General features: G+C 34.5%; 1 protein-coding gene across 2 annotated transcripts in view; it reads right to left on the bottom strand.

Annotated features, from left to right (window-relative positions):
- The window catches only part of LOC128677010 (hemicentin-2-like), a 104,284-nt gene that overhangs the window by 9,396 nt on the left and 67,446 nt on the right, over nt 1–27,442 (bottom strand). For both annotated transcript variants that reach the window (XM_053757523.2, XM_053757525.2), the window contains exons 5-9: nt 23,130–23,326; nt 12,676–12,789; nt 4,788–4,988; nt 1,131–1,294; nt 557–710 (exon numbers count right to left, since the gene is read on the bottom strand). In XM_053757523.2, coding sequence (XP_053613498.1) covers nt 557–710; nt 1,131–1,294; nt 4,788–4,988; nt 12,676–12,789; nt 23,130–23,326 — 830 coding nt within the window. The remainder of the gene's footprint in view (nt 1–556; nt 711–1,130; nt 1,295–4,787; nt 4,989–12,675; nt 12,790–23,129; nt 23,327–27,442) is intronic.

The following is a 27,442-nucleotide window of genomic DNA, read 5'->3' as shown; positions in this document are numbered from 1 at the left end:
ATAACAAAATCAAAACAATTTTGTTTATCCACTATCCTATGATTTTTTTATTTATCACCTATTGGTCACGAAGGCAATTTTCAAAGGTTTATATACTGTTAGCTAGTTGTTAGATTTGTATAGCTGTTTTTACTAGGATATCGTCTCCACGTCGTAACTCAATGTGCGCTAAATGCGCAAAATATTTCGTTTCCTTTCGACGGAACGGAATGGTTTCATTCAGAGCATTTTTATTGTATGTGGGAATTTCACTCAAACGGCAAAGAAATTTTTCCAGGGCAAACGTGTACAAATATTATAAAATGGACGGGACACTATAATACTGTATGAAACGGACTGATGAAGAATAAATAAAGAATATTAAAAAACGCACGAACATTTACATCAATTTCATTTAATACCCTGTTAAAACGAAAGGAATAAATTATGACTTATTACGAAAATGTGAGCGTGTTCTGTAAATCCATGCTAAAATATCTTATTTATTTATCATAATAAATCCTATTTCATGATTGCTTATTTGATCATGATATTAAGCAATGGAAGATAGACTTACAAGTGACGTTGAGTTTGATGACGTCGGCCTTGGAGCCTCGGCTGGGCGCCATGGCGGGGTTGGTGGCTACGCAGGCCAGCGTCGCACCATTGTCTACCACCGATGGCGTAACCTCTAAAAATGAAACCGATCTACGCAGTTTGCTGTTCCACGTCTGTAAGAAAAATGTTATACCAGAGTTAAGGATTTATTAAAATGAAAATCACAAATTAAACTTGACAGGTAAAAAGAAAAGCCCGCGGTTTCTAGTACTTTTTCTGTTTCTGTATCTTTGTGTTTTATTATGGAATAAAATTATTTCAAAGAAACAAAAAACTCGTGTGATATATCAAGAACTTACAGCTCCTTTATGTTACGAAATCTTGGGATAGAATAATTGTAAGTAGTAAGAGCTAAGGGACTTGGTTGGTAGCTGAAGGCAATTAAAGCATTCCCAGAGAGAGTTGACGTCTGACAAGCGGTCGGTTGTAAGATTATAGTTTATTTTCTACACTCATCCCGTATACTTGTAAGCTCAAAATTCTTATTGGTCATCACATTTTGTTTTAGTAACTAAACTTGGTGCCTTACTAACCTGATTGCTATGCTGCGTGAGATGCTTGTGATCTAGCCACCAGGACAGGTCAGGTTGGGGGTAGGAGCCCAGTGCAGTGCACTGTACAAGCGCTGGTTTTCCCACCGTTAATGTTTCGCCATCTGTACCTCCCACCCAGTGGATTGACACGTTGTAAGCTGGCACTGTTGAATATTATTTCTTTGTAAGATTTTAATTTGATACTTTACTACTTCTACCTTATTTATTCTTACTTTATATTTCAAATTTAAATATAAAGTAACAATAATAAAGTAGTCATTCTTATTTTATGTTTCAGTTCTCAAAACGTACTAAATTATAAATATAAAATATTGCACGATAGAAACACAAAGTAAGTAAATATATTAATAGTACTTAGATTTTCTTGTTTTGCAGAATAACCGCGAATAATTTAAATTGCAGCATTCAGACGCAACAAACTATTGTTATTGCTATTTCTTTCTTATTACTAAAATTCGGTGCATTTGTATAATATAAATACTACGAAAATTCATTGAATAAATATAATTATTTAGGAATAGAAAAACGTTTTCTCTTTTTGTATGGGCGAGTGCGAGGTACACACTCCCCTCAACATGAAAAAAATATTACTATAATATACTAAATCATATAGTGAAATAAAATTATATTAGTAGTAGTTCACTGTAAGTTTATAGATACCGAAACATTAAATCATTACCAACTTTCAACATTTAGTTAGCACAGTAACACCACATCACTATGCGAGCATAAGATTTATTTGGACACATTACCACCAGAAGCTATTAATCATTCGGAATGACTAATTGAGGCTCAGTACACGAAATTATTAGAGATGAGAAAACCACAGCTAACGATAGATTTAAATTGATTTGTTGACGCATGAATTCCTAGAAAATTAAAGTTCATATGTTATAAATTTATTAACTACTTAAGAATAATAAAACTGTAAGTAGGCTATGTCTATAGCACGATAATTTGACAGCGTAAAGCGTAAACCTTTTAACCGAAGATCCTAATAAGATTAAAAATCTTAGTCACGGTGATTACAGAGTACCTATATAGTAAATGTTAAATTTGACGAGCCATGTTTGGACCGGCGACCTTGGAAGTTAACCAACTTGTTACCAGTGATGAGACGGCCATAATTCGAGCTTCTAAGTTCAAGGATGTCCCGCTCAGAATGACCATGACATGCAAATTCGATATTAATGTAGAATAAAAAACTTGTGATAATAAATTATAGTCATTTACGATAGTCGTTTCGCTCACATGGTATTTTGCTATTACCTTTTTTCTATCATAACTTTATTATTCGTTGACGGAATGATAAATAGACGCCATTTTTATGTAGCTTTTGCCATATAGTTATATTTATATTTAGAAGTATCTCTATAGGATTAGGTAACATTTTGCAAATAATTATAAAATTTCGCATATAATCGGAAAGTACCAAGTAAATGTATTCAACTTGAATATTCACACATTTTATTATACGGGCATCCTTCTAGCTTCTATTGACTTCAAATACTTATCTACTTTTCAGTGCATTTTCCGAAAGTAATAATTTTTGATTTGATGACTATTCGAAGGCACTTATATTAATAGAAACACATGTGAAAAAATTACTGTGATAATGAGAAAGCTACGTTTGTTCGACAGCTACATTAAATATTACATTTATGTTGATGACTTCTTAATAAAAGTTGTTACAATATTTTTGTTTATTACGATGGTTAAATTATTTTTTTATAATTTCATATTTTTTGAAAATTGACTTTCCAACTAACTTATACTAACGTAAAAAAACTTCGTAATTAGATCTAGCTGCATTGTTACAGTCTATGAATTATCATAATGATCATATGTATATATAAAAAATATAGATATAGATAAATTATACATATTGTTTTACAATTTTCTGACCTTGTCAACTACCCATTGCTATAAGCATAACCCTATTATGACAGAAAGCAAGCAATTTTGACATAGTGCCTAGGTACTATGTCAAAATCGGAGGTAAAATGTAAAATATTCGGATTATTGACAATGCAAATAACTTAGCAAAGTAAAATTCTTCGATCGCGTCTAAAATGTTTTCAACTCGTTTTAGACGATATTTAGTGCTGTGTTAGTAATGTGTATCTCCTTTAGGAGACAAGGGAATAGAAAGGTGACGCAAAGCAGCATTCTACACCGAGGATAAAACTACATTTACAAGACACTTTTGTCCATTTGTCAACCTGTTGAGCACTCCCGAGTATCTCCTGTTGGACGCCATTTTTATTTTGTATTCATGAATTCACTGGTAAACCGAAACCAAGAGAATCTTGTTCAGTCCTTTTGACTGTCATCTTATGCAAGTTGATTCAGTCTTTCTTTCTTTATCTTTATCAAGATCAATTTACATTGTGTTTGAAATTCATAGATCTAGAAATAGTTGTGAAGATAATTTATCTCTCATCCACCATGTCACTGCCATGAACATGATCCATTATATCGATCAATCCACGCGTGCATTCCTAGTTTAAATACCCTTTTAGCGTAAAACGGTGGATTGAAAAGGATCATTTTTCCACAAGTGAATCCCTTAGGTGAATCCACAGATACGAGTATATAAGAACATTACAATGTTCTTGAGTGGTTCCTGGTCGGTGGGTAAAATAAGAATGAGGTTTTAATTCTTTTTCGAACCATATTGCTAGATTCTAAAACTTGTTATTCATAAAAAGTTAAAACATACTTTAAGCTAAAGTATTTTTGTTTCTATCAATGTCAAATATTATAAAGTGCGATATAGTATGCTTTAACTTTTTTATGAATAACCGGGCTATGGTGACTATGGCGATCAGAAACTCAGTCAAATGCCCGAAGGCTAATCTGACCACATCCGACATGTTCGATTTTTTGTTCATTATAAATAATTCTCAGATGATGGCACAGGGTCACATCGGTCAACAGGATTTTATTAAAAACATGAGTGGCGTTACTTGCGTCATGTACTCTATTTGGCATGACATCGGCTACGTGTCTCGCTGCCATATCATAGATAACATGGCGAATAGAATATTTTAGATATATAATCTAAGGTTGAAATATAATTATCCTTACATATTATAACTTAAAGTCCTCTGAACCATTTGTCTGTCAATTCGCGATAAACTCAAAAACTACTGCACATATTCTCATGCGGTTCACCAATAGATTGTGTGATTCCGGAAGAAGGTTTAAGTGTATAATTTATTATGTTTTTACTCGAGCGAAGCTGGGACGGGCCGCTAGTATATTATAAACGACATCACTATTGATAAATGGTAATCTATCTGACCAGTAATGCACAATTACCTGTAAACTTTAACAATTATTATGCACCAATCCTACTAACATTATAAATGCGAAAGTTTGTGAGAATGGATGTATGTATGTTTGTATCATAGTTTATATTTCAATACGTCGATAGCGCGCAGAATCGAGACACAATAGAATAGGTACCTAAACAATTGTTTGATTGGTGTATTTGCACCGGTTTGTAAGGTTGTTAGACATAATCTACTGCATTGATTTGGTACATTAAGTAGACGAAAAACCCAAAGGTCGACCGATACAGAATGCTTTCAGCATTAAGCCCGTCTTTGTACCATATTGGTAAATACTCACAATATAATTCAATTTGCAGATTCGCAATCAAAGCAGGTGCGAGTTTAGTGTTGGACGCTCTGCAAGAGAGGTCGGCGGCGTTCTCCCGAGTGAGAGGGAGATAGAGCTCGTTCTCCCTCACGTTAGGGATGTCACTGGCGCCGTCTGACGCGTCCACCAGAGTTTCCCCGGAGTACCAGCTGATGCGGGGCGGGGGGCGACCTGGATAAGAAAAAGAACGGTGAGGATATGAGGGAAATACACGCTGTGAACTTATTTTAGATGCCGATTTATTTTACCTTTTCGATACTGGAGATAATAAAAATAATCGAACAATAACAGGATCGCGAGAACTGAAAGGCTGATTACTTTTCACTTTCCATAATTGTGAAGTTCTTCATTATGCTTGGATGCAGGTGACCTAAAACGACTTTTTATGCTATAAACAAAAATCTTCATCTTGAACAGGCGCCAGCCAAAATTGTTTTTTATTTTATTTTTGTCTCTTCAGTGATTTTACAACCGCCTGTTTTACGTCAACCCTCCTTGGGAATGCTATTGTTGTATAGGATAACAGCTGCTTAGGATATGCGTCTCTTAGTCGTACGACATCCACGGAAAGGTATGGAGTGGTCCTATTCTAGGACGGAACCACACGCCACGAAACACTAAATTTGTTCTCATTCCATATAAAAAAAAATACAAATTCGGACAATTTGACTGCATACATTTGGATAACCATACTGCTTTGTATGCACATTTTTTTACAATTTTGCTGCAGAATTCGTTTACATATTTCGCTCTTTGAAACAAATTGAAATAAACGCAAGCGTCGCAAGTTTACCGCTTGTAACGAGGCGCATTTCATTTGTAAAAGGGAATTCATTTAAAAATATATATAAATGCCTGTATGTCGACTGAAAAGAGATTTCGTAATTTTTCAAGGCTTTATTATTATGATAGCATGACGTATCTTTCCAACCACACGCCACAATTTCATCTCATGACCGCCATCTTAGTTTTTCTAACATATGTACTTAAGACACGGCACTTAGGACACGTCAAAAATGTACAGAACAATACTTGGGCGGTCAAGAAGATTCTAATAAATATTATATTTGGAAATCCATCCAGCCGCTTGGTGAGTATGAGGTTATAAAGAATATTACACGCATACAAGACACTCGCGAAACACATAACCTTTCCCTTGCCTTACCCTCCCTTTCTGTTGAATGTTGCCTGCCTCATAGATTGTATATCCTTTAATCAAAGCGTTGGCTAGATGTATTTTGATTTACCGCTGCATACATGTTTTCAATATGATTTTTTGAATTCAAAGCAAAGCCAGAAGTTCAACGAATCTTTTGTTACATGTAAATATGTTTGATTGCTTTGATTTTGATAGAAACTGCAGTGCAATTTGTACACATTCGTACACTCTTTGAAGGTTTCACTTACTCACAAATCTATAAAAAATCACTCTGATTCTAAGATGACTATCCTTTTTCTTTGAAGCGGTGGTGGTGTAATGGTCAAGCCCGCCTGTGGATCGAAAGGTCCCAGGTACTCGTGCCACATGAGTCTGTATACCAATCTGACTCATGTATAGTAGTTTTCATCGAACACCACTAGCTCCGGTGAAGGAAAACATCGTGAGTCACGTTGCTAGAAAACGTGAATCTTTGTCGACCTGTCTTTTATTATCTTTTTTATACTGCTAAGCAGGCAAGCAAGCATGCGGCCCACCTGATGGTAAGTGGCAGCGATCGACGTCTGCAACACAAGGGGCGTCACACGCGGTTGCCTACTTTGTGGCCTAGAATCTTTTTGGCAAAAGATTACCCTGTAATTACACTGTCTCTTTCACCCTTCACATCGAAACGCAACAATGCAAGTACTGCAGTTTGTCGGTAGACATAGATGAGAGTGAAGTACCTTAGTTATGCTAGGTATACATGCTACTTTTGTACCAAGGCCAACCTCTGATAAATTGGACCAAATTTATGCAAGTGGACCAATAATTTTTTATTTGAAATTTGGTATAAATACAATCTGGTAAGTACTATGGACGGATATACATAGTTAAACAACACCAACATAGCCATAATATGAGATTAAGTATTGTTATTTTAAGTCTGAATTTATAGTCTACACGTAACAAAGGTTCTCTCAAGAGATTTCGAGAATGAGCCCTCAAAATGAGTTCCTTACGAAACCCCGTAGCAGTAATAACCTTAATCATATTATCATAATAAATAATAATGATACACAGTACCTCATTATCGTGGCGATTGGAAATATGTCTATATATTTTCCATCGGCACCTCATTTTTTATGCCGAGATCAAAGCTAACAAGCACAGGAAATACAGAGATTGGAGTGTCAATTTTAGTATTCATATGTAAGTGAGGGTTCTCGACAAACCGATAATCTAAAGATAACAATCTCGTCGAGTTAATCTATGGATTGTCAGCGGATTTTCAAATTCTTAGATTATATCACACACTCAATATTTGGGTAGTGATTATGTCAAAGCATTTTTTTTTTCAAATTATAGATTACTATATTCGTTCGTTTGTTTAACGCCTCGTATGCTGTAACATCAGACTCAATAATTAAACAATATATTATAATGCAGAACCTCGTCTCGAAAGTCATTGGAAATTGGCCGCTATTGCCGTTACATGGAGTTCTATGCATGGTAAGTTGATATGCGGTTGACTGTACCCGATGAGTAACCACTCGATCTCTCGAACATTACATTACGAGTTTTACATCCTAGCACAGGCACCATTAGTTTTGTATTATGTACACTAGTATATAAAAAAACTCTCTTAAGTTCAATCACGTAAGTTAGTCCATTTTGTCATTCATAGATGTGTATATTTTGTTATATTTTAGCTTCGTTGCCATAAACGAAGTCGAAGTCTTACATCGATTTTCCTCACATCGTTCAGCCAGAAAATAGGTAGGTACATATTTATATTTCCTGCTCGATGGACGACCACCCTTTTCTAAAGCCTTCCGATGTGAAAGTGGAGTCTATTCAACAAGATAAGGATTTAGGGAAGCATATAATGAACGACATTCTTCAATCTTAATGTTTCCTTCTGTTGCGAGGAAAAATATTATTTATTATTATTAGTATGAAAATACGCTGATGTACTGAGATACAAACATCTGTTTAGTAAATATATCATTACATGTACATTACAATTTGTTATTAATGTTTATAGTTTTAGTATGTAATAGATACGTAAGGAATAGTGAAAGAAAATAAGTACTTTTTTATCTATAAAAAATCTTTTTTTTTTTGAGAAAATATAATAAAACCAAAAGTATGAGGTACCAAAACCGAAATTCCACAGAAATCTTAATAATATACATATAATATGTGTCTGTGTTCAATACGTGTCTATTGCTCTTAGGCTTCATCATTGTAAATAAATAAATATATTAGGACAAATAACACAGATTGAGCTAAATAAAGTAAGTTCGAAACTTGTGCTATGGGATACTAACTCAACGATACTAAATTTTATAACAAATACATATATAGATAAACATCTAAGACCCGAGCCAATCAGAAAAAATATTTCCATCATGACTCGACCGGGGATCGAACCCGGGACCTCTCGGTTCAGAGGCAAGCACTTTACCACTTCGCTACCGAGGTCGTCGTAAATAACACGACAAGCCAACAACAGCTAGTTAATAAAGTTTTATTTTAAAACAACCGACCAAATGTAAAGTACCCACGAAGGAATAAACTTGATTTGTAATAATATTTACGAGTAAAATATTCTGAAAATATTTGTCTCGTATATATTTTATGCTTATCCTTTTGAGAGTTATGCTCATCCTACTTATTTGAGTAATTTGGCGTAATTAAGTTATGTACGTGTGGCAAAACTAGATGTCATCTAATTAAGAGAACAAAATACGAGTACTTACATGCGACCTTTTCTTTTCGTTGTGTTATTCACTTTATGAGATTAGGTAATGAGCATATTCTTTAAAGTTTCCATTGTTTCTTTGAACGTTCCACATTACATGGTTTTGTCATTATAAAGGATTTGTATCATTATATTTCCTTTATATCATCTCAATTTAGATCGAAAGCTTGATAAATTTTCAGTCGGTTGTTTTATGTTTGTAAACAATCGCTAATGTCTATTTATTTTTCCCCACAATAACCACACCGAGTATGTCTGTTCTTATAACAAATAATGAAGTCTTAGTATTATGTATTGTGTAAAACTGAAGAAGAACATGTGTTACGTGTCACGATACGCAAAATAACAATAACCAAGTGTATAAATGAAATATAGCGGAATAATATCCGACATTGGTGGGTAGAGGCCTATCATGATTGGGACGAGTGAGGGGAGAAGAGAAGAGACGTGGGAAAAAATATTTATTTTATCAATGTTTAAGCCAATTTTAAGCCACTGGCCTGTATGACGTCACTACATTGTTTAATTTATTTTTGACACTTTTTTGATTTGCAAAACATGGCAAAAATCTATTCCCATGTAGCAAAGAAAGAAAGAATGGATCAATGACACATAAACGGACAAAAGTGTTTTGCTACGCACTTTTTGTTACGTATTTTTCCTATAGCTATACAGCGATAAAATACAGTAACAGCAAATGACATATAGTAGATGGGAAATACCCGTGAAGTTAGATTACATTTTTATCGATACCGCATCGCGTTTTATCTGAATTGGGCATCTATTTTGAATATTCATGCAATCATAAATAACCTATTGAGGGTTAGTGTGTGATTTATTATAACACGTGCTATCCTATATCAATATTGACAACGGGTATACAATACAATGTACTTATACAGAGTTTGTATAAACCTTGAAAGTACATGTGACCTCCGACATAGCGCGCGGGTAGGTTACGCTGAAATACTTTTCACGTGACATTAATATTTTTTTTGCTGTAATGTAGAATTATAAATCAATAATGAATATTCCCAATGTCTGTCTAGGCTAATTTGTGTATGGTTTTTATTAAGCCGCGGGCAAAGTTTAAATAAATCGATCCTGTGACTGGGGTCGCAGTCCTGGTATATAGCGGTCCCCAGTTGACGGAATCCTCTAGTTATTCCACTTTCAAGTACTTAACCACATCTAGTAATTTAATTCCTAGAAAAAGTAATCGTTGGCACGCCACAGTTTATTTAATATAATTAAACCAACAGACAGGTTATTCAAGACATTCTCCACATATTGATGTAGGATTATTCGAAAATTAGTTATTATGAGCTATAAGAACTAGCCTTGATAATATACTTTAAAGGGTACTTAAATAATGTTTAATGAAAAAATGAACGAGTAATATTATTCAAAATCGGGAAGTGTGTGTGTGTATGTTGCTAATTATGCAAATATGCCAGTTATAGCCATTTAAAATTAAAAGTAAATGCCTACGACGGCAATTTCAAAACCAATATTGTAGAAACGGAGTCATTTGAAGGCATACTTCGATGCATCTGTGGTCATTCGGAGATTCCATCTTTATTTGCAAGTCTAATGCGGCTCGAAGTTGGATTCAAATATAATCGAATTTATTAGACTTCAATTTGGAGAATTTGTCAATGCAAATATTTGTGTCTTTTAGATATTTTTTCAGCTAGAAAGTCTAATTTGATATCGCCAGGTTATATATGCGTGCCAATGATCTGGCAACTATGGATGCCGACGACCGTGGACCGTGGAGGAGAAAAAGAAAGTGAGTGGTAAAAAACAGATAGAGAGAGAGAATATAGAATTTGATGGTGTCAAACCTATGCAACATTGTGTAATTATAATAGTCAAAACGAAGTGCCTGGCTCAGATAAAATAAAAAAACTCAGTATGTCATTTTCGCATTTCATTTCCGTGGACGGCCATTTACTTTAAATTTGACTAAGATTTTCTCAGCGCTGCTGCATCTAATTTTAAAAATTTCATCAAATGTAGAAAAATATTAGCATGATATCTGTGTTAAATTTATTAAATTTTCCTTCGTATTTTTCGTATGATTCTAATAATTCGAAAAATACTACTACGTCTATCCGTCTCCGTCTCTTTTAATCCAGTCCGCCTCGGCTTCGATTAGCTAAAAAAAAGTAGATAAAAAATTATATACCTAAACCTTCCTCAGGAATCACACTATCTATTGGTGAAAACCGCATGAAAATCCAAGCAGTTTTGAGTTTATCGCAAACAGACAGACGCGGCAGAGGACATTGTTTTATAATATTATGCCTTTTTTTATAGTATGTACCTAACAATTATATAATGCCATATCCAGATATGTAATGTCGTTCGGGGATACAAAGATCAAACTATGAAAGAAATCAAAATAAAACAAGTCTTTACATCATGTGCGCGTCTACGCGTTCTCCATTATCCAAAAAATTCCTACATGTACAATTGCAATCGTGCAATATAGTAGCAGGTCAGTCACGACCTGAGTAGTGGAGAACTGAATTCATCCAATATTCGCCATGCCGTGTTGGCAACGTATTAACATACAAATACACGGTATATATGTAGATTTTAGTCATCACAGAAGTACAGAAATATCATTAAGCCAAAACCATATTTTTTAGAATTTGTGTCTGTCTGTATTTCTGTCTGTCAGTATGTTTGTTCGCGCATTACGCAAAAACTACAGGATAGAAACTGATGCGGTTTTCTTAGTTATATAGCGGATGGTCTAAGACGTATTGTATTTCATTCAATCACATGAATGAAATACAATGTTCATTTAAATATAATATAATTATTATGCAAAACTAGGTTTTATTTCGGAGGATTCGGATTTTTTTGCACGCACGTATATACCGTTGATGAATAAAAAAAACTATTACATGTATTTATACATACACACATTAACCTACAATCAAACGGGCAATTATTCAAATATTGAGACGGCACAAGACGATGAAGACGATATGAAAATTAATTTTCCGCTATGTATAATTGGCCCTGAAAACCCTTCTCGTCATCTTCACTGAGAGAATTTCCTTCCACAAACGTTTGAATAATAAACATCCAAAGTTTTGCATCCATAATGAGTAGGACGAATTTATAAGACAAGCATTCTACGAAAATAATTTGATAATTGGTTCCCAAATTACATTGAAGGACACTTCAAGAAGGCGGCAAGACTCTTTACTTAGATAAGCGTTTCACACTCTTGAGATTTTGCTACCTACCTACTCTGGAAATGAGATTTAGTTCCCCCTAGGGAATTTTATTTGCATAGGACAAAAAAAAAGAAAACATTTTAATTAATGTCGGAAGTTAGTACTTGAAAAGATAAAATGTCTTTAAAGACTGTGACTTTTAAAATCCTTATTTAGTGAATTTATATGGAAATAATATTTTGAAATCTGTTTACGACTATGGAGTATTGGAAAATGGTTCGAGAGAGTTCTTTAATATTCCTTTACATCAATGGTGACACGCAAGCAAACACCAATGTTTGTCCAACAATTTGGACAAATATTGGTTCACTACTTAAATATGGATTTTAGATCCGGTAGGCTTAACAGGCCAATATTGTACTCGCCCCAAAAAGAGGCCACTCCGTGGATGTCGTATGAGGCGACTAAGGGACATAAAGCTGATAGGTAACGACAGGGTTTCCACATAGGTTTGACATCAGTCAGACGGCCTATCAAACCAGAGCCTCTTCTATTTTTTTTTAAATTTTGGTATCACTTCCAAGTATGTAACCGAAAGCTCGATGATGAGAAAGAGATATAGAGACGCATTCACCATCAGCCCGCTGGTCTCGCTTTATTTGGTTGATGGAAAACAACATTATGAGCTTGGCGCAGAATCGCAGAAAACGGCGCATAAAGAAAAGTCTATGCTTAGAAGTGGCCTGATATACGTACCTCCAATGACAAGGCAGATGAGAACCAGCGTGTCGCCTTCGTGGAATGGCCTGATGCGATTTTCCTCCACTTTGTTGCCATCTTCATACAGGAAAAACGGCTGACTTGGCAGTACTATAACAAAAACACAATCCTTACATATTATAAAACAAAGTCTGTCTGTCGCGGTAAACTCAAAAACTACTGCACGAATTTCCATGCGGTTTTCACCAATAGATAGTGTGGTTCCTGAGGAAGGTTTAGGTGTATAATTTATTATATTTTCGCTCGGGTGAGCGAAGCCGGGACGGGTCACTAGTTAGAAATAAAACGAGATGCTCCGCTGTAGATAGATAAAAACTTTGTTATTTTACTTAAAATTAGCAAAAATGTTAATGTACAATAAAACCTCTTTGTAACTATGTCTGTGTGTATAAAAATCAGAATACCAAGAATTTGTTTTTTTTACTATAACTTTATTACTATAAAATTATACTATACTATTACTATAAAAATAAAATGCAGAAATGGAATTCGTTTGTCACGTTTGTGATTAATTTAACAATATAATACTCAACAGCAATATAGGATGATTCTGTAATCTGTATCAATGATATGCTTACCTAAAATTTAGTATAATAAGATAATTAAAACTGATTGGTCGTTCAATTTGTGTTCCATTATTCACAATAAACAAAATATAAATAAACAACCTGATTACTGTAACAAGGCCACAAATTGTGTACGTAAATATGAAACGGATGAAATTTTATTGTTAATTGTTACCTAGCGACGAGGGTGTGTTTCATGGGGTGTGATAGAGGTCCAAATAAACACACTACACTTAACAAGGATGCTGGGTTACTGGGGATGCCCCGCAAATAAATTCAATTCGACCACAGTGTACACAACTCTGTCAAAGTAAATTGAACCCTTGAGTACCGTTCCATTATATGTTATAAGGTCTGTTAAATCAAAATGCGGTGGTGGTGTAATAGTTATATGACGCACGCCTGTGGATCGAAAGGTCCCAGGTTCGAATCCTACTCGTGCCAAATGAGTTTGTGTAGTCTTGTGTGTGGAATGGCAAACCACTCCATTAATAATGCCAAGAAAGTTATTGTGTGTGTTTCATTCCAATGACCACACGACCCTCAGCCATGAGGAATACGACTATAAAGAGAGAGATGTGTATGTACTGACGTAACAGATAATTATTGGACAAAATCAAATCAAAATCAAAAAATATTTATTTGCTTTAAATAAGGGACTTTCAATACATTCATATTTAACAGTTTTAAATATTGACTACCTAGTATGAATACCTATTCAAAATATCCATATCATATTAAAAATATTTTCTTTAACGTATTTTTCATGTATTAAGCTAATAATTTTTTTTTTCAATATTCGATCAATAATTTTTATTTCAATTTCAATATTTTCGAGATGCTTTTGGAGCTGTAGGAGCTCTGCGAAGCACATTACGAGAGCCGCTACACTATGTGATTGATATTTCGGACAATAATATACGAAATTTGAAAAATGGGCGTTAATAAACACGATAAATTCTGATGCACGCCTAATTACAAACCCAATTAGACCTAAAATTTTGTGTACAATTCAGTAAGTGTGTCGTGTTCTCTCTACGGCATCGATCTGTGGTCGGATATGAGCATGATAAACAACGTTTACGTGTGCGCCGACCCTAATACAATATTCGCCTTTTGTATAAACATGTTATTTTCGAATACCTTATTCGGATTTTGTCTGTTATTTGTATTGGAGAATCGGAATACTTTCGACAGAATAATCATTGAGAATTTACACGAAGATATGAGGATAGTGTAAATTGTTTTGGTAGGTAAAGTAATCGGTATATTACTTCGGTTACTGGGGTATTATTTAATCTGTGCTTCGGTAGTTTTTTGAATGATTATGATTTTTTTAAATAATAAAAACACAAAATATATTAATTTCAACTAAAAACTATCTAAGTTATAAATTTAATTAACTTATAAATATTTACAAATTAAAAATATCTAAAGAAAGAAAGAGGCCCTAGGGCCCATCACTTTGGTAGTAGAATTTTTTTTCAACCGCATATAAATAAATAATAATTGTAGCCTTTCTGCCATGATAGGGACCAATTTTTTTTCAGTATTTCTTCTCAGCAGTAGTTTTTTCGAAGTGCCAGTAGTTTGTAGCTATTTTAGAAATTACTACATGATTTAAAATTTGACGTAAAAATTGCTTGTGAAGGTCTAATTTCTGAATAATACTCGGATAACAAAGTGTTTGATTGGGTGTGCATTTTTTCCTACCTTTTTATTGCAATACACACACAAAATATCAAAATTATTTTGTGCGTGTGGTCAGAGGGCCGACTTGCACATTACAAATTATATAAACATATATATTATAGTACGTAATTTTGTGGTGTGCAAACATTTTTAATGTGTTAATTAATAATGAGATAAATCAACATTGTTTACATGGATATTGTTCACCTATTTTCATTGAACGGATTATATACTTCAGTTTTTTCTTGTATTTATTTTTCTCTTTATCAGTACGATTTCAAAAAGAAGAAAATAATCATGGTTGTTTATCTAATCAAGCCGAAAAGTCGAAAATGTATTCAAATGAAGTCTTCCGGAAATAATTCCGAGGAACTTTTTTGTTACATATAGCCAGAAATTATTTTCTTTATAAGATTATAAATAAAAGTATACTTCTTATGAAAAATACTGCACCGCGATTCGGTGCGCATGAGCCGTGACTAATATTATAAATGCCAAATTTACTATTATCATATAATCTACTTTACGCTCTATCTACTTAAGCAATCTTCCTGAAATCTTCCTGAATTTCATCGAGAAGGATTAATTTATCCTGGGTACAAATTTATCCTGGAAAAATGTACTGCTTATCTACCATGAAACATAAAACACGCAGTACGTCTGTGCGTCCACATGTTCTCTTTTTTTACATGACGCGCACACGATATAGAAAAAAGAGACAGCTTGTAGATGTTTGTAACGTGTTACGTGTTTGTATGTTTCGTGGTAGGCCTTCTGTTTCCGTGGGAATTACGCGCTTGCTCAGCATTATAAGAAAGTCGACAGTGCAGTGGTAGATATTAAAAATGGCTATTATGACGATTACATAAAGAATAATATTGTACGCATGACACGACGCCCATGAGTATAACTGTATTTCTATTTCAAATTTACCTCGGTATCCCTATTTATTTCCCCACGTCAACACACCTGGAGATTGTAGTCGTGTTTATTTTCACACATCCCACTATGATCCACGATCACGATGTATCGACGAATGGCATTACACGTTTTGTTTTTATAGATAATGGAAAATAGAATTCGTTTTGTTGATGCAATAACAGCGAGAGGTAAAAATATTCATCTGTCCTTACATACTATAAACGATTATTTTTTGTGTAAGTACAGTGTCACGTCTCCAACTTTTACGGAGTAGACAGAGCCAAGAGTGAAAAACCGAAGCCATGTTTAGCTTTATGGGAGGTTCATTGGTGGAGATATGTTGTTAGCTTATATCGCCGATGTGAATCTCCAGTTTTCTCCAATGCCAATTTTTGTGAAATTGGGTGTTGACATAACTGATAAGTACCTTGGATTATATATAGACATTGGGTACTTTTTATTCCGAAAATACGCGATTTTAGTAGGATTTGATCAAACAGTCTGATAAATAATGGCGCATCATAAAGTAAATGGCACTACTGTACAGTAAAAAAAAACTTAGGTATTTAAAGCTACATTTTCTTTATATATAATTACAATACAACGAATGATATAAATTAAGGTTAACACCGCGTGGCGCATCTAGTATGAAATAAATAGAAGTCTACCTACACACAAATAAAAGTAGACACTTTATATTTTGTCCGAATAGAAGCAAACAGGGATATATTTGTTTCCATTGAAGCAAATAGACACTGTCTACACCGTAGTGCCGTGCCATACACTCGGCACTTGATGTTTGTTCAGAAAACATTTTCAATTTCTTGCGAGATTGAATTCAAATCTGATAAAGTATGACTTGGACTCGGAAAGATATAGAAGTGTCCAGGTGCATGGTTTTGTCGAACTTGCGAGCCTTTTATAATAAAATTCCAATAAACTAACCGCCTCCTACGAGGTCCCAAACAGCCCTGTGGAAGTTGTTTGCCTACTCTCATTTATAGAATGCAACTGGTAGTTTCCGAGTGGATACTCTCGATTAATCTTTTCTTTCAAATTAAAAAAATAAATAAACTAGATCAAAATCGGTTCAGCCGTTTGGATACTATGATGCCACTGACAGACATACAGACATATATAACTATATATATACTTATACAGACATGATACACTTATAACTCCCCTCATTCTGTCGTTGTAGGTTAAAAACAATCAATGGTACAAATTGAATGTCGACTCTAATTTGAATGTTTTTTTTATTTGTAAAAACAAGGGTTCGGTTCTCTCTTTCCATATTTCTATAACATTTTGGAAAACAGATCGTATTTATAGTTGTTTTAATATTCCGACTTCTATGCCAGATAATACCTACTTTAGCATATCCACTTTTGTATTACTCAGTATTTGGTAAGGAAAGTGTTTCTGTTGTCAAAAGCTTTCAAAAAGGTGTCTAATCATTTTTATCCATAGTATTGTTGGAGTTGAAATATGTCACATGAAAACGTTATAAAAATTCAAATTTTCCATTTCAGCTTATTATGAAGGTACTATGTACTAACTACTTTTATTTTTGTTTACTTAATACAAGCTTAGTGCTTAGTATGGGCCGTCGAGTTATGTCGATTTTTTTGTTTATATAAATTGGAATTTGTTTAAGTTTTATAGAAAAGATTTGGTGCGAAATAAAATATTTGCAGCTTTTATTTTTTTATATTTCGTTTGTCTACGCTAGCTTTTCCTGTGGCTTCCTGTTTCCAAGCCTGTGGGGAAAAGCTAACTTTATCCCAATAAGTTATTAGATTATTTATTGCTCTAAGTTTGTTTTAAAAACGGCTGGTAGTTCAATTGGTATGAGCCTCGGAAATGCATGGAGATTGACATTCATAATAAATTGAGGCGGGCACATGTTACATATGAAACTGGCAGAATGTTCCGGCGACTAATTAATATCGCCTCGACACGGGAATTACGTTATCTTTGATGTTTGTGAAATACGAGGCGAGGCCAAGTCTAGAGATGTGACGTGGCGGAGGCACAGCCATTTATTGAATAAAAAAATGCTATATGATCTGAATGTCACAATAGTTTGATGTATGGACGTGGTGCAATTCCCGCTAGAGTTATGACTTTTTAAATCTCATTATTTAAATTTTGATACCGAACAGGTCGGAGGAAGTACCAGGTTGTTACTTATATGTCACTAAAAGTGTTGACTTGAGGTTGTCATGGACTATGTGCATGCCGATGGCTACTGTGGATGTCGATGACCGTGCGAAGTGGGGAAGAAAAAGTAGGAAACCGGACCCTGGGCTCCGAAGCTTTACGGCTAAGAAGGACCACGAAACGCTCAGAGTAAAAACGTGGTTCCCCTCGCGATAAGTTCAAACATATTCAGAAAGAAGCTATTTTCGAATCGTACATCTGAACATCACTAAATTGTAGACGCTTGTAGCAGGATTGCAATTTAAAATATTCGCTATATCGAGCATTTCATTCGAATCATCTGCGGAATTGATGTTGATTGTTAAGCTTTAATTAATGGCACGTAATAACTAACATTCAATTATCTTTCACCTATATCTAATGTTTTATGCTTCAATTTTTTTTTTTCACATTTTTCCTCACAAACTTTCGCATTTATAACATTAGTAGGATATAAAAAAGCCATTGACATGTTATAAATCCGTTTAGTTCATTCATAATTCATTTTTATGTAAAGCCTATTCGGACACGCCAAACAAAAGTAGTATAAATAAAAGTTTACCAAAAGCTCAAACAAAATTTTGAGGTCAAAGGACACACAGGCAAGAGCATAAAATGTTCAGAAACTAAATGTGACCTGTGTTTACGGCTTAATCTTGCTAACATAGGTTATAATCTACTATAGTACATAATTACTGAGAAAAAGTCTTAGACACACAAATGTACAACGAAATGATCTTGATATAAGGGTTGTATGAAGTAGAGAACCCTAAAAATCATTGAAATTCGAAAATAAGGAAACATAACACGTATTACATACGTTTTATATTGTAGCTCTAGCCATGTCTCGTAACCTTGCCACATTTGTAGTGCAGTTAGGACTGGTGACCAGGTAGCTACTAGGCTCGGGGCACGGTGCTATTAACACGCTATGAATTTTATTTCCTTCTCCATCAGATTACACAAAACAATCTGAAATTACAGTAATCTTTCTCAATAAAGCCATTGTTGTGATAAAACTGTTTTACTTATCAAAATACTTAATTGGATTTCGGTTTTTATTTTTTAGTTTAAGCTATGTTTTATTTATGTAATTATATTAAAAATCATTAAGTATTTCATTACGTTATCAAATTCTAAAATTTCACAGAGACAATTATGGAAGGAATTAAACTAATGGTTCCCAAAATGTTCTATTACATTAGCTTATACCTACATAGATAATTTCGATTTGAAGTAAGTCCCTGGAGGCGGAACCTACAGTTATGGCCATCAATATTAAATTCAAGTCTACAACACGGGTCAGGGCACTGGAATAGATAGGTATTATCTCTGAAAATACACTATATTTAATATATACTTTTAGGGTTCCGTACCCCGAAAGTTGTCCTTATAGGTATATATATTAAGATCCGTTTTCTGTATGGTATAGTGTGATAAAATTACTACGGATTACCTAACTAATTCCATGGATAAAATCGAATTAATACGCGTCTTAGAGTGGGTTGCGCCGTCAACTTTGTACAAAATTGATGGTGGAACCCACCCTTCGTTTGTTTATCTTACCTATTTCGATGTTTTTTGGTGACAGTATAAACTTATGTCAAAAATTTTGTAAACAAACTTTGTAAACTCTTGCTTTCTTTGAAAACATACAAGGAAACCATTAAAAAAAGAAAACTAATTTATTTTTGGTTTCTAGGTTTAGCTTATGAATGAAGCTAAATGTGTTATATGTTTATCTCTCGTCGTCTACATGTTTCCGGTTGCGTTTGGGGTTGTGAAGCCGCGAAGGCCATCGTCAGTAAAAAAAAACTTAAAATTTCAAAGGTTCGGCTGCGATTTTACAACTGCTCGCCTTCCTGATGTCAACCCTTCTTGGGAATGCTATTGATGCCTATTAGCTGCTTAGGTTGTGTGTCCCTTAGTCGCCTCCTACGACATCCACGGGAGGATATGGAGTGGTTCTATTCTAGGGACCGGAACCACACGCCACATTTGTTATTATGTTTAAATATGTACTAATGGAAAATTCCTTCAAGACGGTCATTATACTAAGTTTAAAACTATGATTTTGCGGTCACAGCCGACCCGGCAAGTGAGCTACTAAAATTATACTCGTTCGTTACCATGTCACAAACAGTGGGGCAGTATACTAAAACTTCGGTCTATTATATCCAACTGTTATTGTGCACCGAAACTGTCATAGATAACTTGGTATTCGACAACTTTCCTTTGAGACAGGAACTAGCTCAACTGCAATCAATTTGAAACCTTATTATCCTTCTCTTGCACTCTCATCCTCGCTTTCTCTCTCCCTCATTCCTGGTTGAATTTACGGCAATAACATCTGGAAGTTCGGTGGCCGTTTAAAAACGTTTAAATTTTAAACTTAGGCTGTGGTTTTTCGAACGCCCGCTTACTGGACATCCACCGTCTTTGGGAATGCTGCTGTCCCTTAGTGTGTCCCGTGTGGCAGTGCAGCGTGGCGTCAACGTTTTGCATACTATTTTAGATATTTAGAATATTTAGAAATATAAAAATAGTATTACCTAGGTATTTCATTGACGATAGTTGATCAGATTTCACAGAACTCCAAAATATTTGACCAAGAATATTCTCCCAAAACAGACTTCTATTAAACAAATGACTATTTGAACAGATTTTATACAACTTGTAATCAACAAAATTCAGTATACTACGGGACGCACGGAATTGAAGCCCTGGGACGCAGCTAGTATACTATATAGTATACTAGCTGCGTCCCAGGGCTTCACTTCCGTGGGAATTTCGGAATAATACCTAAGTTACTTCCCTATGTGTTATTCCAGCTTATATTCTACTCGTGTACTAAATCACAACATACTAAGTAACAAACAAACACATATTTTCGTATTTACAATACTAGCTGCGCCTCGGGACTTCGCTCCCATGGGAATTTCGTACCTTATGTGTTATTAAATAAGATTTATATTTACAACAATGTGGTGGTAAATTTTTGTTCGACGGAATTTCAACGTATTTACAAAATTCATTATTTGATGTCCATCTGGTATTTTTTCGATTACCATTCATTCGAATACATATTTGATGAAACATTTCGTTTCCATCACGGGGTTGTTTCATATCGATTCCATTTGTAATATTACAAACATCGTTTTGTGTGGCATTTGGATTGGAATACACTCACTAAATAGAAGGTAATATGAAAAGGAGTGGGCCGATATAATAACTTTCTATGCATAGGTACACAATAAAGTATATAGTACTCTGGTTATTTTTCTATCTTCCGAATGTTTTCCTGGGCATAGAGCCATTGGAACTCAGGTCAGCGTCTCCTATCCTGTTTTTCTTTAGTTCGCGCTTCGCATGATTTCAGTTAGTACGCAAACATATCAATTCCGTGCTCTTTTTGGGGAAATAAGAGTAGAGAATTTCAAAGAGTTAAAATGAGATATAAGTTTTTTACAAAAATATAATTTTTGACACAAGCATTTGCTGTTGTCAGAGAGATTTTATTTCATTCAATGAGTGACCTCAAAATCACGGCGGTGCAGTAATCCGTTGAGGAATTCCCTCGTCGGGACCAGTTCCTGGGTTCATTATCTAGTCATGCTTATCATAGTAATGTATTGTCATCAAAACTAAACTTATGTACAAAATTTCAGCTCAATCAGTTGAAGATATCTGCTTCAAAATAGAATTACAATATTCTAATCGTGCATACATTTCAAGTTAAATAAAATCTTGTGAAAAATAAGTTCTTATTGACTATTTTCTATTTTTAAATACCATTACAGATAAATAGTGAATTAAAAAAAAAAAAAACATGCAACGATAGCGTGTTTTACAAAGTCGGATAAACACGGTAGGTCACGCAACAGTATTACAAAAAAATAGGCCATACGTTACGTTATGGGAGGACCTGTAAGTACCTCGTACTTCACCCAGGTTGAAATCCCAGCACGGGTCTAGATTCTTATGAGTCCAGATTTGTCACGCCTATGTAGTAAAGTCAACCTCACGTCAAATGAACCGGCATGATCTCTATGCTGTGGTAATAGCGATATTTTTTAATGAATTGATAGCTTTATGTACTATGATAGATGTTTAAAAAAGCATTTTTTATTTAATCAGTTAAATGTAGACGGACGAACAAATGACCATCTAAAAATTACAAGCTAATGCAAAGCTTTATTTGCTAAATAATCCTAACAATTATCGATTTATTTTATAAAAAAAGCGCCAAAATTTCATCAAAGACATTCACGGTTCAACACGCATCGAATGTTCGTAATCTCTACTTCTAATTTTATGTCGACAGGAAACATTTTCATATCATACTCGACTCGGCAGATCCGCAATATTAAGAAGATGAATTTTAATATGAATTGATTAAGTAGGTACCTATCATAAATAAAAGAGGATAAAACGGCTGATAATTTACCAAGGGCTGCACAAGCGGATGGGTGTGTTCTTGTAGCTAATAAGAAAGTAGTTCAGGTCAAGTATGTATCGATGAAAAACAAAATAAAAATTAAGCGCTGGCGTTGAAGAGGGTATGGGACGCTAGCCAGACAATAAGCTTTTAAAAATAAATTGTGTAAAAATTTCGAGAGATATATTAATAGGGTTTCTTTTTAGGTACGGAACTTTAAAAAAAGGACAATGGAAGAAATAGAAAAGAAGATGAACTAATCTACTAAAGTGACTATCCAATAATAGTGAGGTTAACGCCTATTCTTGGTGAGACAAGAATATCCTGTCCACTGGATAGTGGAACAAAACCTGGTCGTCCAGTCTCATAACTGATATAGTGTGTGGTGTTTGAAAAAGAAATTGAAGTTGAAAATTATATAAGATGTTTGAATGGGATATGGGAGACTTATCCAAGTGGACAGATAGAACTTCACGTCTACATCTTTTACGGGGTAGTTAGTTGAATTTATAGGCGAACTGACAACCTCGAGGAGTCACTCTAGGAGTTGGACTTATTAGTGGAATTAGGATTTAGAAATAGTCACAGGTATCTAGTTTTGAATGACTCACCAATAACAGTGAGGTTGACGCCGATGTTTCTGGTGGGGGAGACCAGGAAGTCCACTCGGCAGTGGAACAGCGCCTGGTCGTCCTGCCTCAGAGCTGATATGGTGATGGCCGTGGGCTGGGACACCACATCTGCCTTCAGTCTGCCGCCGGTGTTGAAACTATCGCTGGACCACTCGTGGTCGTTCCGTGCGTCGTAGCTGTAGGTACACAACATAACAATGTAAATTGAACGGAAAGACTTGAGAAAACTAAGTACAAAGGTACCAGATACTTATTTCAAAGAGTTAAAAAGAACTAGAGCGTTTGTCCGTCTTTCTTACGTTTTTTCCGGCATAAAAGTTACCCTATTCCTATGTCGCGCACCATTAATCCTAGAGATATGTCGGCGAAATTTTAAAATCGTCTGTTATGTGGAAATAAAGCGTGAAGACGTAACAAAATTACATGAATTATTTGGGTCTAACTGCGTCAAGGGGTTGTAGTTCTGTGCAATTTGGAGTAAAGGTAAAGTACAAGTAAAGGCAAATAAAAAAAAATCCTGTAAAATTACTTTACTTGTTATTCAAAGAAATGTATATAAGTGTGTAGTTAATATAGATATGTATATATAGTTAGTAGTTAGTGGCCGTGAAAGATTGTGAGTGAGTCCCCCAAATAAACATCGAATGGTTTACAATATAATACCTGAGTAGGAAGAAGTAAAGAATCATAAATAACATAATAGTGTGATTTCCTCAAGAAAAAAATGTTCTCAAAATATCAGTATATTCTTATTATCTTATTATTATCTCGCCCAAACACATACATCAACAGTAATTACTTTAATTATCACAGAAACAGAGTTGGCAAACGTTTTATCACCTCGATTCATCTCGTCGCCCCCGCCTTCTTGTGTAATCGACCATAGTGTTCCAATAGTAAGCCAAACCACTAAGTTATGACCTGCATCCCTAAGCTCCAATCCAATGGAAACCCGGTATATATACTTGCTGTTCAGTGACTGATAAAAATACGAGATATTTGTACTTTTTTGTCAAAGTTTCAGATAATGTAATTTGTCTTTATAGTTTTAGCTCGATCGTTCGCGAGTCCGGTTAAACCTCAATCACGACTCGCGACACTGTTCTGTCATGTGACAAGAAGAATAGTTTTATCGTGATGTCATATAGATATAATATGTCGATCTCGGAATATACTCGATATTTGACAGCCGAAGATAAATGTTTTGAACAAAGTGGGGTGTAGTACAAATTGAAAATTTTCAAACGTCATTTCCTTTTTAAACGTGTACAACAGTCGACTGCGTTACTGAGCTATCTATCACTATCATAAATCATTATTTATTATACCTATATCATTATTTTTGCAAGTATAAGTATATATAAGCTATGAAATGATTTCGCAACAGATGCGTGTTGCCGCGTCATTCCAAATTCAAAACGATTTTAGTCCAAACCATAAACAAGTCTTTCGTGAGCAAGCACAATCTGAATTCTACATTTGCAATTGTCTTCGTCGATCTCAGAAATAGGTTATTTGGCGAACATAACATAAAAGTAATTTATTTCATAAAATTAATTTCAGCTAACTTTACAATATGCGTGTTCTGAGTTAGGTAACATTCTCGATACTTGCCTCTTCAATGTTACCTGCTATAATGGTATTCCTCATTATTGAGGTCTGCGGACATTAAGTGGAATGAAACAATGAGTTTTTGGTAAAGCTAACGTAGTGATTTGCCATTTTCACGTCGTTTACTTGCTAAAAGATCATCAACTGAACTATCAAATTCGCTTCTTCAATTACTATTCTGATAAATGAAGAAGTTCCAACGCTAACATAACAAGAACTGAAATTATCATCAAGTTTGTGTATTTCACAACTTTGCGAGAAACCACCCCTTTAATATTACAATATTTAAATAACAAAAGCGGACGGAGTCACGGACTTTAAAGTTTGCTTCTTAATTCAATGTAAATTTTTGTACAAATTAAACAGAATTACAATTGAAATTACAAGATGTAAATGAATATATCTAACACACATTATGTAATAGTACAATAATCATAAATATTAATGAAATATGTACGCAGAAAGATAAATAATATGCTCATGCCACGGCAAATAGCCAGACATCGCAGAAAACCTTTTTTGGTAATGCTAGCTAGAAACAGTTCGCCGAACTTGCTTCGACATACATTGATTGTTTTTCATTGTGATAAATAAAAGCTATCATACAAACTACGCAATGTTGTGTGAGTTCGGCGATAGATGTATAGCTGGCATAAAGCGAAGAACAATCTAAATAAGAAGAACATGAAACAAAAGTCGGCAACGCATGAGATACTCATATTGGGTTATGCTTGCCATTAGGCAATCCAATGCTTGTTTGTATACTATGCTAGAACAACAAAATATTATCTCTCTATCATCTGAGCGTTTTCCTGGGTTACTTCCTCAGCCATTGAGCATCGGGGCCCAGGGTTCGCTTTCCTACTTTCTCGTGTCGTCTTCGCAACGTAGTCGGCATCCCTAGTTGTTAGACCATTGACACGCATATCATCCTATACGACATTATCAAATACAAAATATTATAGGATATGTACTGAGTGTATGTGTATGAGTGGAAACTAAGGTAGGTTACTTACACACCTGTCGTTAGGGCAATCTAGGGTCTAAAGAAGGAAATGCACGTATGTAATAGCAATGGAATGTTGTCCTACATCTCCTTCTTTTAAATACCTGCATCCCTATCTGTAGTCCCTTAAATCGGAGCGTGTGTAGCAGGTCTAAAGAGGAGATAAACAGACAAAGTGTAGTTCGTAAACGTGAGAGGTGAGAACTAATGGAATGGCAGGTTAATGGCTAATGGAATGGTAATGACTAACGTGAGGTCGGCAAAGGACGAACCTACCAAAGATCATGGATATTGTAATGTTTTTTCACAAGTTCATAAAGTGGAATAAACTAATTAAATATTTACATCTAAGAGAATCGACGTTAAGACTAATATTTAAGGCTATTATAATAGACGTTAGTGCTATACATTGTGATTATAGCTGAAACTTGGTTAGAATAGGTACAACTAGCGGTTCACCTGGTACCCGAGATTAACGTTATCTTAGTCTGAACTTAACCATTAGCCTTCTCTGAGCTGTTAACCTACTTGCATAATGTTAGTCTGTACTATTAGTTTTTTTTTATATTCATAGTTATATTGTTATAAACTGTGTTTTTGATCTTTTGCGCAGTTTAAATAAATATTCTGAAAATATTCTTTAATTTGTATTATTTGAAATCTGTGTCGATGACGGTGATGTATGACTATAAAAACGAAAATAACATTTTGTAACTTTAATGTTATAAAATCGTAACGGATAAAAGTAACTTCATAACACGACGTGAAGTCAGCATGAGCAAAAAAGAAAAATAGGTTGATTTTTATTTTACATAGTAATATAAGTACAAAGTAGGAAAACGGACTTTGGGCTCCAACGCTTAATTTCTGAAGAAGACCGGGGAAAACGCTCAGACGGGACTGAGAGTTAACTACTTAATTGTTTAAATTAACAAATTTTTAATACTTATCAACATCGCAACGTTTCGAACCAAAAAAAAGTTGGAAACAGTCATGTATCTCGGAAATTTACAAACTTTACAAAAGTTGAAATGTAACAGAAAGAAGAAGCAGAAAAATTAAAAGAAAATAATATAAAAATACAACTAGCCTTGAGAACATTTGCTCGGATGAAAAGCAAAGGGTACTCCACAATGTCTGAAAACTTGTTGAAATATCCAGTTTGTTATATTTAGAATGGTCTAACTGGAATGTCTTACAAATTGGAGCTAAATATTTTGTAGGTATTTCTATGTTGAGTCGTAAATAGTAAATGGTTTTGGATGACTATGCAAAAAGCTGACTTACAAATTACATTCAGAAGAAAACCTAGCCTTAATAACGTGAACATTTTGGGCACTAATGAAATCAGTTCATATGTTAAATTAAGTGTCTTTAGACGTTTCTTTTGCGTCACTTCTTGCTCGTTATCTGCCTGTCGTCGGTACTTTTGATATTAAAATAGTTCCTCTTACAATGTGTCAAAAGTGAAATAAACTCTAAGGATACATTTTCTTTCCATCCACTTCAAAATGTTCGCAGGATGCAGATGGAATGCTTGTTGTTTCGAATTTTAATGCAATAAATTTAGAAAAAATTAGAACTTCAAAGAATACAGAAAAAAATGTTCTAATATCTAAATTTTTCAATCTAAGATGCCGAATAGTTTTTAGATTCGAATTTTTATGCAATTAAT

This window comes from Plodia interpunctella, chromosome 17 (assembly GCF_027563975.2).
Source record: "Plodia interpunctella isolate USDA-ARS_2022_Savannah chromosome 17, ilPloInte3.2, whole genome shotgun sequence".
Lineage (NCBI taxonomy): Eukaryota > Metazoa > Arthropoda > Insecta > Lepidoptera > Pyralidae > Plodia > Plodia interpunctella.
Note: the sequence above shows the minus strand (reverse complement) of the source record. Positions and strands in the feature narration are given on the sequence as shown.